Source organism: Xenopus tropicalis, chromosome 7 (assembly GCF_000004195.4).
Source record: "Xenopus tropicalis strain Nigerian chromosome 7, UCB_Xtro_10.0, whole genome shotgun sequence".
Lineage (NCBI taxonomy): Eukaryota > Metazoa > Chordata > Amphibia > Anura > Pipidae > Xenopus > Xenopus tropicalis.
The window spans coordinates 94,724,301-94,738,762 of NC_030683.2; the positions used below are offsets into that span (position 1 = coordinate 94,724,301).

Genomic DNA, 14,462 nt, shown 5'->3' on the forward strand with positions numbered 1-14,462 from the left:
AAACTAGAGAACTGCCTATTAAACTCATGCCTGTGGTTATAGCATATATTTGCAGTTCATAAATAAGTGAGTGTAAGCGAAACTGTCAGGAGTGTTACTGACACAGTGGTGCCTGGGGAAACAATGCCACCATGAGGATGTGCCGGGACACCAATATGCAGGCACTACACACAAACAGTGGCTTAGGACTGAACCACACTGGAAAGGAATATTGGGACTCATTATCAGTGGTTTGTCCAATGTGCTGTTTTATTTCTGCATCCCAGGATGCATACCTTTACTGCAGGGGGGTCCCCAACCTTCCTTACTCGTGAGCCACAGTCAAATGTAAAAAGACTTGGAGAGCAACACAAACATCATAAAAGTCAATGTAGGGGCCAAATAAGGGCTAAGATTGGCTATTAGGCAGCCTCTATGCACACTATCAGCTTACAGGAGGCTTTATTTGGTAGCAAATTGTGTTTTTATTCAACCAAAACTTGTCAAGAATTCAAAAATAACTTCCTGGTTTTGGGGGCACTGAGAGCAACATCCAAGGGGTTGGTGAGCAACATGTTGCCCTGAGTCACTGGTTGGGGATAACTGCTTTACTGGCTGTGTGGGATAGCACACTTGGGTAGCATGCTTCACTTGTTGTGCATTCCTGCTTTCTTCCTGGGATAAAGGTAAAATAAGCGTTCTAAAAAAACATAATTTTTCTCTTTGTCTATTGAGGCATCTCCATCATCTCAAAGTTTTCTATTCTAGATTTTGTTTTTCTGAACAACTGATTAAGTAGTAGCTTGCAACATGCATCCTCTATTTCCCGTTTCCTTCCCATTGGTAAGAGTATATGGTATATTATATATGTATAGTGTAAGAAATCACATGTATTTTATAAGATTTACTGCCTACATGACATATTATATTTTTGAAGAAGAAACGTTGGTTAGTCAGTTTATACCTGTACAAAAATACAGTACTTCACTACAGCGGTGTACCAAGAGTATGCCAGACCCCCCAAAAATTTATCAGAGGGGCCTGGTGTGCACATGGTCCTAGCACCGCCACCCCCCTCCCTGCTCACACTAAACCTGCAACTGTGCCAGCTGCTGAACATTTGCAGCGGCCACGTAGAACTTCGCAGATTAGAGTGGCTATAGAAGAAACCAACCCTGTGGTTCAGGCCCCTCTGTCTCCCTGGTCCCCCGCGGGGTCTACTTCCTCTATAGTAACTCCATTGCTTCACTATGAAGCTTATTTACGAATGCAAGTTTAAATGTGGTCACAAAAAAAACAAAAGTAAATGTTGCGCATACTGCGGTATTTGCATCTAAACACATTCCTTCTGCACTGCTGCACTGAGGGTCCATATGTTCATCCAGAAAAATCATGAGCAAGTGCACTTACTGGTATAAAAAGAATCCCATAGAATCATACACTTACCCCCATATGTAATAAAAGGCACTAAGTTTGCCCAGGAGCAGTAACCTATAGCAACCAATAAGTTGTTAGTTTTCAAACTGGCTCCTTCTAAAAGCTCAGACTCAGGCACAATGCACTGAGATACACACCAATATTACAACTAAAAAATACATTTGTTGGTTCAAAAATAAAAGTTTTAATGGTAGAGTGAATTATTAGCTACGTATGTAAACAGTGTCATTAAAAAATAAAAAGTACCCCATAAAAATCATGACAGAATCCCTTTAAAGTACTTTAGATACTGGGGTCTTTTTTTCATCTTATTACAAGCTCTCACTGCAAAAAAACCCTTTCTGAATATGAAGTTGGAACATCTTCTAATACTTGTCGATAAAAAAATATTGTCCAGGGACAAGCCAGGGCCCTGGTGAACCATAGAGCTTCCCATCTGTATTGCCCGCAATTAGGGTTGCCGCCACTGTCTATTGCCTGCAATTAGGGATGCCACATTTGCTAAACCCAAACAAAAGGGGCTTGGCTGATGGAATTGTGGGTGGGGAATTGATGCTGGGAGGGCATGATGATATACGGGGTGGGGACAATGATGTTGGACAGGGTCAGGGGTGTTTTGGCAGCCTAGTAATTGCTGTTTCCTCCTCCTGCGCTTTGTTTATTTTTTGCGCCGGAGCGGGTATAAGGAGGGGCCACATCACTAGAGCACAATAGTGTCCTCTGAACAAGTAGAATCAAAATTCCAATTTAAAAACTAGAATTCCAGCTCTTGAAGTTACCAGGAGCTTTCTGCCCGGTGCGGCCACCTGAGGCAAGTTTTCAACTTGCCTAATGACAGTAGGGCCCCTGGGCAGGGTAATGATGCTGGGGCATCTATTATACATACTGGGGTGGTGTCTATTATACAGAAACCAGTAATCCAGAAAGCCCTAATATACAGCAATGCTTATTCACCCTTTTTTACTAATTTGCTTTTTCTGTAATAATAAAAAAATAACTGTACTTGAGCATGACTAAGCCAGTTGAGACAGACAGCTGAGAACCAAATAGTTCTAAGAAAAACTGAACTGTTATAGTCAAAACCAAACAGGTTGAAACCCCACCTGCAATAGTGTTCAGAAGTGAGGCATCACTGAGGCATAAGAAGTGCAAAATCTTTTGTGCTGCTCCCCTGGATCCTACTATGGAGTAACTTGTTCCTCACTGGAGCCTGCTTTATGTCACTTTGGAGAGAGTCAGCCATTGCTGGGATGTAGTATGGTAGCTTTAGTAACTGCTAATGTTGAAATGGGGGTTTAAATGATACAAGGGACTGATTTGGGGCCTGCAGATAAATGAAGGATAGCAATAAGCCCCTACGCTTGCATCAGCCTTTCCTGTGCCCACACCCAGAACCATTGTGTTGGCCTTAGTATGCATGTCATGCCTAAACACCTGGCCTAAGGCAATAGCTCTGGGTGCAGGCACAGTGAAAGGCTGATGACAGTATAGTTCATTCTCAGCCTCAATGGCATTAGCTTAAGGCTAGTGGCACATGGGGTTTAAACCCATAATTGCATACTCAAGCAGTTTCTGGCTGAAATATGCTGCGTGTGCCTGTAACCTAATCTCCCCGAGTTGCCTTCCCCTGCCATCCCACCGGCGAAAATGTAAGTCGCCGGCGGGATGGCACACGCGGCAGCGCAATTTCCCGAAATCGTTGAAAAAGACTCGCGAGTCATTGTTTTGGTTGTTTCTGGCAGGCTTAATGTCTGCAAACAGTGATTGTTGTTAATTATTTAACCAGCATGATAGGGTCAGCATTAAGCTTTTGTTTGTGCAATGTGCTATCAGCCCCAGTATAAAGTCTTTGGACTTGCACTGTTATTATTTTCATTTGTATTTCCTTTATAATATCTTTAGTTAGTTATCCTCCATTAACACATATGATTACATGTCAGCTAATTAAACTGAATATACAGTAACCTTTATGGAAACCTAACATAAAAGGACAACTGTAACTGTACAATTATTTTCCTTTTGCTTTGCCTGCTATCCCTGGCTTCTATAAGTGTCACTTCTACTGAACTGTAAGTCCCTTACAGAAACACGCAGAGGGAAAACTCTGGTGGGCTGCTAGATTCAATGCAGCCCAGGAAGCCTGTGTATGAATTTGGAATTATTTTTAGCTCACAGGTCCCCTTTTAATGATCAGTAAATCTGCCTCCATGTGAACGTAGCGTTAGGCACTATCAATCTATTGCAGCCACACGGATAAATGAGGCAGAGTATCATCCCCTACGCTGGCATTAGCCTTTCCCTGTGCCTGCACTCGGATCTACTGATTCAGCTGGGTACAGGCATACAAGTGGACAAGCAAAATGCAAGGCCAAAATCTGCACCTGGGCCAATGCAGGCACAGGGAAAGGCTGATGCCAGCGTAGGGGCTGATTCTCTCCATGTGGCATTAACCTCACAGTTACACCAGCAAAGGACAAAAGTAGATCTCCCAAAAAAGTTAGCGGATCTGGTAGAGATTCCGCAAACACCTGTAAGATTTTGCAGTACAAAAGGTCAAAGTAGATATTCCCTTTTGGGTAAAAAATCATTGGCACAAGGCAGTGCAATGCAGGGAGCCCCCGTGTTTATTTATATACAACATTTTGGGGGCATGCCCCTGCAGCCATCTGTTTAATACACTGTGTTTTTGAAGGGGAGTACATGTTCTCTATATTAAATTAGGAGCCAGGGTGTTCTGTGGCATAAATTATTAGGACTATTCTCCTTACAGGAGAACACAACTGACGCCTACACTCTGTTCAACACTTCAGCCAATATTTACATGGTATTTACCCAAAAGGAGCACTTAGCTATGCAAAAGCAACTTCCTGGGTCTTAGTAGGAACAATATTATGATAAAACGTAATTACTTTTTTTCTATCATCACCATGATATGATTTTTTTTTCAAAGGATGTGTAAACTCTATAAACAAATTCAGGTAAATATTTCTCAGAGCGCTCTTCTAAGCATTATACATGTTATTTTTTCTTTTTTGATTCCAAGTTCAGACATTTTAAACAATTGAAAACAAAAAAAATGTATAGCAACCGCGCTTCTTGTTTGTCAGTTTGGCCAAGTTTCTACGGGCAGGAAAGAACGAATTCCAAGAAAAGAAAGGAACACCACCTGGAACACACAGAAGGGCCACTCTGGCTCCAACTGGGCTGGTCCAAGACTGGTATTGGATAGATTCCTTCCAAGCAAATGGCAGGTTGCATGGCCACATTCAGGTGTGTCTCCATCAGTTAAAAAATGGCAGCAGAGAATATGCCCTGTGTTCCATGGGCCTTAGAGACTTGTGGCAGTTCAGTTAATGTAAATCCAGGCAAAACTGATAAATCCGGCATTGGTACAGGTTGCATTGGGAAATAACCATCAATATGCTATTTGCTTTTTTTTTGCCTAAGTTGACATATTTTGGGGGGGAGGGGGGTTCTCTTCTGGTGAAAATGCCCTGCAAAATGTTGTGCATACCAGTTTGTACTGTATAACTTCCAATTTAAGATTTTAATTAAAGGGTTGTATTTCCGTATTGAAATGTCAGTGTGCTTGTCTCCATTCTGTTGCATGTGGAAGGGGCTGCGAGAGGCTCATAGAATCCTACAACTGCAGCAGTTACTGTTATGAGTGGGAACTGGGAGCACAAAGATTTCAACAAACCCTAAAAAATGACATTAGGTGACCAAAGCAATTGGATGGAGATTGAAGAGTTCCGCAAGCTCTTTTTGGTGATCAGAACCCTTGCTTTAAACACTGTTACTGGCACAGCCATTTAAGTCAGACATGAAATAGCTGGCTGCCAGGCCACTCTTGTACACAAAATTCCAGTGTAAGTTTGTGACAGATCCAGTTGCGCTGATAAATAAAACCTATTATAAAAATTACGTTAATGTGCATGCCGAGAGCATTTTCGGGTAAACAGTTACCTACAAGAGCATTATTAAACGGGCTGTTCACTTTTGAGTTAACTTAGTATGTAGAAGAATAATTCATCAAAATAATGAAAAAAAATTACCAAAAAAATGAAGACCAATTGAAAAGCTGCTCAGAATTGGCATTTAGGATATATTACCTTCTTAGTTATACGAACTGCCAATGTTTCAGCACTTGTTTGGCTGTTTTTGCAATTCTGCCATTTGGATCTGCATTATTTATCTACTAAAAAAACATTTAAACATTAAACCCAATAGGATTGTTTTGCCTACAAATAAGAGAAAAAAACTGAGCTGATTAATAATAGCCTAGGGGAGATGACCTTCCTGTAATTCCGATTAATAGGTTCCCAGATAACTGATCCCATGCCAGTATCTGCAAGTAGGAAAAAAGCTGCACGGCTGATAACAGTGGGGCTGGGGTTGCCACCTGGCTGATATTTTACCATTAAGAGGGGTGATCTGAGAAACCTGGTAAAAGGGGGAAACCTTAACCCTCCTTCAGTCTAGAGATCTGCATAAGACTTTTAAAACTAGAGAGCTACAAATATCACTGAACAGAATCACATAAAACAGAGCTAATACAGACCTGCATTTTTTTTTTTCATACCATGCAGCATATACCTAAAATCAAATGAGCCAGTTTAAGGGCCCTAAAGGCTGAACCTTTTCAGCTTCCTATAAAATACACCTCATCCTGTACTCTATGCAACCAAGCAAGAAAAGAAGGTACCCAAGTTAATCTATGGCTTGCCAACTCTATCCCTTAGAGGAATGCTAATATCCATATGCCAAGGGGTAGCAACCAACTATAAAATTAATGTTTTGCTTTGAGAAAAATCCTACTAATGAAGCCGTAAAACAATGTTTGACATAGAAATCAATGAAATCTATTGAGGTTACACAGGTGCAACACATTGTTACAAAATGCCAGAGCCACCAGGGCAGAGAACAGAAAACGACTGGCAAACACTAATTCTAATAGCAGTTATATATACAAATAGGTAAACTATTGCAAATTTGTAATGTATTTTGCTAATTTGCTTAAAAATTCTTTATTTCCATTAATAAGTTACCTAATGTATACTGGTAGTCCCCAGCTTAAAGTGTATGTATAAAGAATGTATCAACCAATATAAAAATGTAAAAATGTGTCTGGAATTTCTTAGGACAGCAACAGATCCCAAAATTGGAGTAAATAAGATCCCTTAGACATAAGACTTTGTTTTGCTTCCCCCATCAAATGGGTACAGATGGAACTATGGCTAGATATTTAATATCTAGTACTAGAAAATACATATTCTCCTCAAATCTTACTTGAAATGATCTTCAAGCTGTGCTTTTCAGGTGTAGGAAAATCAGAGCATTTCTAACTGTACTAGCTAATTTTCAGGCAAAGCCTCCCATACCCATTGGTATAAAATGACTCAGATTGGAAGATCTACCAAGTGGACTTGTGCATTGTTACATGCACAGTTAAAGCTAGAACTAGATAAATACGGTTATTTAATGAAGAGGTTCATGTTTTCTATTGCTAGTAGCAAATACCAGAACCAGAAATGGCCTTGTATCTTTAACCAGCTCCGAATCCTATCAATATACTCAGGGCCAGGGGTGCATTATACAGTAAAGTGTCCAAAGTAAAATATGCCAGGATCACATGAAATAACCAAAGCCAGACAAGAGATATGTTGAGACCTTTATTAACAGATGCTTGCAGTTTGTTGACTCTTGAAAAAAATTAGGTGTACGCTTATTACAAATTAAAAATGAGGTTCTTAAAAATCTTAGTTTGACCAGATAGGAAACAATTTAAAAACCTTTGAAAGGTACATTGAGAAAAAATATGTTTTTAAAAAATTTTCATTCCCAAAAGGAGCTTTTAGAAAAAAAAACATAAAAACCATCTCTGCATTTACCCATGCAGGATGAAGTTATCTGGTCAAGAGCAAAAAGCAAGCACTTAAGGTCTTCAGTTCCAATTCTTTGTTCATTTCTTATTGCTGGAATTTCTGTCTTGACATTTTGATGACAAAAAACTGTAAGGAAAAAGAGTTGAATAAATTATTTCAATTAAAACCTTTACTATATGCAAAAATAAAAATAAGTGCTCAGAGAAAGGCACCGAAGTGATCAGAGCTTCACTGACCGCTGACCACTTTACACTTCTGCTTGACTTCAGCAGAGCATAAAACTTCTCTTCTAGTTCTGCATACATACTGCGTAGTTATGAATGTGATCCAGGTCTAAATAGGTCTGCACTAAACTTCTATGGAGAGAGATTCCTTTTGCTTTTCTTTTTATCATTCCTTTCATCATCTTCTGGGCTAGCATTCATCCAAGTAACAATTCTCTCTAATGCTATATACTGTGCCTGTTCATCCTTTTCTGTAACTGGGATTCTATCAGTCCATTTTTCAAAAGGTTCTCCAGCTTCCACATACACCAGAGGCACAGTTTAAGGCTTCCTAGTTTTGAAAGCCGACATCTCCAGTGTATTTTAAACATGCAAAATATTTGCAGAGCTACAGCCCTGGAATACAAAGAACATTCCCTATTCGGCCTCTATATTCAAAAGTTAAAAATTCAACAGGTTTAACAGAACTAAGGTAACAGACTTCAAGTCTGACCAATTATGGCTTTGCAGTCATCCTGCTTTCCAGATCATTCACTAACCCGGATGGTGGTAGAGTTGGTAAGCCGGTATTTACTCAGCCCCGCCCTGCTCAGCCTCGGGAGCGGACGTGTTCTCAGCTGATGTTTCGGCTGCCTTGGTCTCTTTACCATCTTGTGGTTTAGGGTTTTCTGGGCGTCTGCGTCTGTAGTTAAAGTTACGGCGATACCGACGTTGAGGTGCCTGCTGACTCTGGGTTTCATCCCCCTGATTTTCTTTGTCCTCTTCATTTCCTTCTTCTCTGGGTTGTCTCTGCCGTGGTGGTCCCCTGGAATCACAAAAAAGCAAAAAGACATGGTACATATAGTGTCTAAGGTTTTGACTGCAGCTTCAGTTAAGTATTTAAAAAAAAAAAAAAAAAGCCCCTAATAAGACCTCCTAATAAAGCTTTGAAATACCTGCGAAATCGTGGTCTGAAGCCTCTGTACATATTCTGTCGCACAGGTCTACCTTGATCACCTTGTGAAGAACCTTGACCATCTGATCCCTGGAAAAGGGGGTTATAATAAAACAAGTTCAAAAGCTAATCAAAATGTCTTGTCTAATTGTGAATGCTCCTAGTGGCAAACTGGTTTAGTCCTGTCTACTTCAAAAGTACAAACACACGGATTAAATTCACTGTGGCATGAAAACCACCTGGAAACCCAAAAAGAAAGATAGAAACACAGGACAGTCCTATTAAAGCAGCAACAAAACTGCAAGAACAAACTTCTATAAAATGCTACAACAATATGGGAAAAATATTTCTGCGTAGTATTCCAGTTGCAGAAAAAAAAAAAAAAAGGAAAATAACATCATTTAATGCTACCTGCTGCATCACCATTTAAAGTGAACTTTCCAAGGTAAAAATTTTATTACACTATTTCTAACCTTAGCTAGTAATTAAGTATACACAGATAAATACCTCTGCACCTTCTCCCTGAATAGGAGCATTTGAGTATTGTGGTCTGCGCCCATATGGTCTCCGCAAGTAGTATGGTGGAACACGTCTCCTGCGGTATGGACGTTGCTGATTTGAACCCCCCTCTCCTTCAGGTGCACTCTCATTCCCTTCTGTCTTCTCTCCACTTTCATTATTTTGGTAATTTTGCTGGTAGTTACGTGGAGGACCTCTGCGACGCTGATAGCGCCTGAAATGATTACGGTCTGCTGCATATTTGCTGCCTTGGACTGGAACACCCCCTGGACCAGTTACATTAGCTGCCTCTGCACCCTATACAAAAATAAACGCATTAATAATATGGTTTCAGAGGACATGTACAAAGTTACATAACCCCCCCCCCCCTGCCTCCTTTTATAATTTAATGGGTGGCCTATTTTCTGGGTTTATTTGTTTTTTTAAGCCATGAAAAACCTAAGTTATACAGTAGGCAGTTTCCAAACTCTAGATGGGGCTGTATGCAACTAACGTAACAGACTAAAAACAGACATAGGGATGTAGAAATGGTAACCAAAATGACCAAGTTTCAATGATTTAATATGATCAAGTGGCAGTATAAAATATTATGCTATTTCTGGTATAGGTTATATAGTTCAGAAATGTTGAAGACTAAAAATATACACTTGTAGCTTGTGTAAAACGTATCCTCGTACCCTTTTGATAGTCTTACCTTTTCACCCTCCACTACATCAAACTCAACAGTTTCACCATCTCCCACACTGCGAAGGTACTTCCTAGGGTTATTCTTCTTGATGGCAGTCTAAAAAAAATATATTTTTTTTTTTAAATAAAAAGACATTAAAAGAAATCTGAACAAATGCTGAAAACTGATTAAATCTGCTTTTGCTCTATCTAGTTCCATGGCAATATAAAAAGGTGTAGGAAAATGTCCTATCCAACTGTGGAACAGTCATGACTTTCTATTCAGTATGCATTCTTTTATTACACCAAGGCAATCCGCTTTGATCAACACTATACTCAAATACAAGTTACCATATTAGAAGTTATAGAATACATTTTCTATACTAGATTGGACTAGACATCTGTAAAAAAAACCCAGATAAGTGGAATACTTACTTGGTGTACAAACACATCTTCCTTGGTGTCATTCCTATAAGGATAAAAACAAAATGTTAACGACAAAAGGTAGAAATTTTCACAGCACAACAAAGCTAAACAAAACAAAAATAGATTAAAGGCTTGTACTGTGCAAATTAATTTATATGTATAGGTCAAACACTAAAGGCAACATAAGCACAAAAATAGGAATAATGCTGGAAAGGCATTTTTTCTACCAACCACAAAGCATTGCCTTTAGACAAAGAATGGGCAAATGAAAATATATTTCAACCAGCATCCTTTTTTTCTCCATAAAGCCCACATCATATAGCTCATTTCTGACATTTTAGGAAAGAAGCCATCTTATATAATTGTTTTTAACAAACCGATTTATTTGGTTTATGTGAAAAAAGTACATTTCCTTTCAAAAAGCAGAAAAATCTTAAGATACAGTCGAAAGGATAAGGGAAAGCTGAATTAAAGCATGCCAGCCCTGGCTACTGGGTGCAATTACTGTTTTTGTTGTGTATCTGAATTTCTACAACAGCGACAGGCAAAGATCATTTTCTTGGCACAGGCATTCATAGAAGTACAGCGCTGAAACCGGTAGGCAGTGCTACTTAGGAAGCAAGCAATACAGCAGCTCCCCATCTCTATAAAAACATTTTTAAACTATGCCTTCCCCAAGTGTTAAGTAATTTAAGTAACTTCTGGTATTGCTTAACCGCATATCCTGGAATATATACTTGCTAAACCATATTAAAACAAGCATTTATGGGAAGTACCACGTGCATGGCCCCGAAGGGTCAGGCAGGCTGTAACAAGTTTACCAAATTACTAATCTAAGTTGGGGCAGAAATATGAACTCACCTGTTAATGAAGCCGTAACCATTGCGCACATTAAACCATTTGACCGTACCCAAAACCTTGGTTGCTGAAAGAAAATAAAAAATCGTTAGTTTGGAGTGAGGCACAAGATCAATCTAATATGCACAATAGAGCAATCACTTTCTGGCAGCACAGTAGCACCATAAACACAGGGGGTGGGTGGTGGTTTGGAAAGCTAACTTTTACAAAAAAAAATAATTAGAAATTATAAATACTAGTTACATGCAACTTATTGATCAGCAGCCAGTGAGATACAAGCCAAAGCAATACATAAACACTGCTAGTTTAATGGCTATCTGGACATACAACTTCAATGGCTACTGGGCCAGGCACAGCTATACAGTAATTACATTGAGTAGGATGGATGGGGGTGGATGGGGGAAGAGGAACAAAAACAAAGCCCTATCCCATGGCCCTGGTAGCAACATTTCCTGAGGGAAAGTAATGCAACTGGTTGTGTGCATTCCCACTCACTGCTATATAAACACACGGAATTACAATTAAAGGCATCAGCAAACAAACATTGCTATTTGGGGCCATAAGAGTGTTGTCAATTCTTTTTTTCAAATGAAAAACTACAACTCCCAGAATCCCCGTTTATTGCCAAGCGCTATAAAGGCTGCTACTAAGCAAGCCGAGTGCAAAGATAGACTAAAATGGCTCTCATGCCCCTCCCGCTCAGGCCCAGGCGGTACGAGCAGCTCCGTGCCACAACTACTCACACACCACGTGGCTGGAGCCGGGCCAGAGCCGCAACCCGAGCAGCCGGGACACACGGAGCCGCCAATTCCCAGCGCCATCACGGCCCTCACACTCCCCCGTATGTTTGCAAAGCAAACGTGAGGCCAGAGGCGCTACTGGGGACCCAGCAAAGGCGCGGCGGCATACAAAAGAGGAGGTGGGGGGGGTGTAGGCCGCAGGCGGCGGCGGACATGTTACAGGCCCTATTCCTCTCAGGACACAGGAAGGGATGATGTCACGGCGCTGCGGGGGGGGGGGTGATGTCACGGCGCCGGGGGGGGCAGAGATCCGTCACCAACAACTCCGCGTGGCACGACACTCCACGTCGGTGTAACCGCCACTCACCCGCGCCCTATAGTAAAAGCGAAAACCGCTCCCTCACACTATAAATAAACAGATAACCGCGCCTGTTTGTGCAAATATCTAGTAATCGCCTTAACCAACGTGACTGCACAGGGGATGCTGGGAGTAGTAGTCATATTGAGCCTGACGCGCCAAATACCCAGCCCTGCCTGTGTCCGAGAGGCATCTCTCGTATGCTAATTCAATCGTACTTACCGATGACCTTCTTCTCCCCCACGGTGGCCGCCGGTTCCTGGCCGGCCTTGCCCTCCAATGCGACTGTCTGCTGCTGTTGTGTTTCAACCTCGCTGCTCATTGTGTCTTTGATGGTGTAAGTTGGCTGCTTTCGGAGGTGGTGACTCGGGCCGGCGGTTGGCTCGCTTTAACTTCCCCCCGGGGTGTTGATGGTAACTCAGGCCGGCGGTGGGGCTGCTGCCTTTCGAGCTCCCTGCTGTCCGCTCTCCGCTCCCGCTACCGATCGAACTGCCTGGCAATGGCCTTACAGACGGGTTAATCATCGCAGACATCCCGCCCTGGCTATTATCCTATTGGTCAATTGGCTTGTCAGTCTACGGGTTTAGTAAAAAACTCTGCAGTTGTATGGTCGAATGGCTTGTCAATCAAGAATCGACGCGCTCTGTTTGGATGTGTTCCTTCTGTAATCTTATTGGCTAAGGCAGATGTCAATAACAGGATTGGAGGGATTAGTCTCTGCCTCTAGCGTCTGCATTATTGGATGGGATGTAGCTGTTGAGCTCTAAGGCTGATATAAACAGTGATCAATAAAGTGTAAGGTGTGGGGGGTAGGATAAATGCAATAAACTATTGGGCAGGTACCTCAATATTTGACTTGTGTTTAGTTCAGCTGTTTCCCGGCACATCAGCCCTTATGAGCTGAAGGTAATGATACCAGATCACTCATATAAGGGGTTGTGCTTAGGCAACGGACTCTGTCTATTGTTATGGCGCTGAGTCCAAATCCAAGGTTTTATGGAAGTATGGCGTATTGCTTATTTCCTAATCCTCGGATTGTCTAACGGGCAGGCCCCCCCGACCTCATGTCTTGATTTCTGTTTGTTTCTTCGCAATGGTGTAATTTCTGCCTTATTGCTTATATTTTCCCAAATACATTACACAGCAGAGTATATTAGTGTTTTATAAATGGGCTTTAATAATAGCGGGAATAGTCACATCAGCAGTACACTTGCACAGCCTAACTTGCAGTATGCTCCATAGCTGCAATAACAGCATGCACATCGCAAATACTAATATAAATGTGATAGTTTAAGACACATTAAAATCTATCTCATATAATTTTAATAAAACTCCACAAAAGCAAATGAGAATTAAATAATATGAATTAGTCTTTCTGACTGGTTAGGTCAGATCAATAATGATGTATGAGCTGACAATTCATGGTTCAACACTGACTGATTACTGGTCTATTAAAGGAACAGTAACACCAAAAAATGAAAGTGTTTTAAAGTAATTGAAATATAATGTACTGTGGCCCTGCGCTGGTAAAACTGGGGTGTTTGCTTCAGAAACACTACTATAGTTTATATAAATAAGCTTCTGTGTAGCCATGGGGGCAGCCATTCAAGCTGGAGAAAAGGCACAGGCACATAGCCGATAACAGATAAGACACCATTGTATTCTACAGGATTTATCTGTTAGCTGCTATATAACCTGTGCCTTTTCTTCTTTTGAATGGCTGCCCCCATGGCTACACACCAGGGTTTATATAAACTCTAGTAATGTTTCTGAAGCAAACACACAACTTTTACCAGTGCAGGGCAGCAGTACATTATAGTTTAATTTCTTTGAAATATATACATTTTTTGGTGTTACTGTTCCTTTAATGGGCCGAGACAACCTCCGCAGCAAGGCACCAACTGCATCAGGCCATGGTCACAGTCCTCTCCTGCCAGGTCTTTATGTGTTATATGGACAAAACAAAATATTACTGTTATGTATTAAAATGCTGTCTTTTTTCTGCATTATGTTGACTATGTTTATTATAGGTTGTGTGTTGTTTGTGTTGAAGAGACATTTTGGGGGCCCCTTTATGGTCTGCCATGCTCCAGTGGGCCATGGGTTGGGCTTCTGCAGCAGACACAAGATGGCCTCCTATGATGTCAGAGGGTGGGCCAGATCAGGGTGTAAAGCAACACATGGGGGTACTCTGGGTGCACCTGTACAGCTAGTAAACTGAGAGAGAGGGAGGGAGAGACTGGGGACGGAGGGAGGGGAAGGCACCCTTAATGCCATGGTAAAATTATTATTATATTCCACAGCATGGTATAATAGATGGGTGTATACATTGATCACAAACAGATATACAACAGATACCTGATACAAGAGGTAAATAGAGAACTGCTCAATAGAGCTTACAAGTAACACGAGGTAATGGAAAAAGAGAGAAGGTAA

The 14,462-nt window shown here is 41.1% G+C and overlaps 1 protein-coding gene across 1 annotated transcript; it reads right to left on the reverse strand.

Annotated features, from left to right (window-relative positions):
• Positions 1-7,075: 7,075 nt before the first annotated feature.
• Positions 7,076-12,503, reverse strand: ybx1 (Y-box binding protein 1). Its single transcript, NM_001016677.2, has 8 exons — positions 12,249-12,503; positions 10,932-10,995; positions 10,080-10,113; positions 9,673-9,762; positions 8,967-9,275; positions 8,461-8,549; positions 8,065-8,330; positions 7,076-7,427 (listed from the first exon to the last, which is right to left on the reverse strand). Exons 1-7 carry the CDS (start codon positions 12,346-12,348, stop codon positions 8,096-8,098), a joined length of 921 nt encoding a protein of 306 aa, NP_001016677.1. The 5' UTR covers positions 12,349-12,503; the 3' UTR covers positions 7,076-7,427; positions 8,065-8,095.
• Positions 12,504-14,462: the final 1,959 nt, after the last annotated feature.

Bases quoted from the DNA above. Each gene is read 5' to 3' on its own strand.
- ybx1 (NM_001016677.2), bottom strand. From the start codon at position 12,348: ATGAGCAGCGAGGTTGAAACACAACAGCAGCAGACAGTCGCATTGGAG. The intron at 10,114-10,931 runs GTGAGTTCATAT...TTATCCTTATAG, and splicing joins GGTTACGGCTTCATTAACAG to GAATGACACCAAGGAAGATG. The intron at 8,331-8,460 runs GTATTTCAAAGC...TTGTGATTCCAG, and splicing joins TTCAGACCACGATTTCGCAG to GGGACCACCACGGCAGAGAC.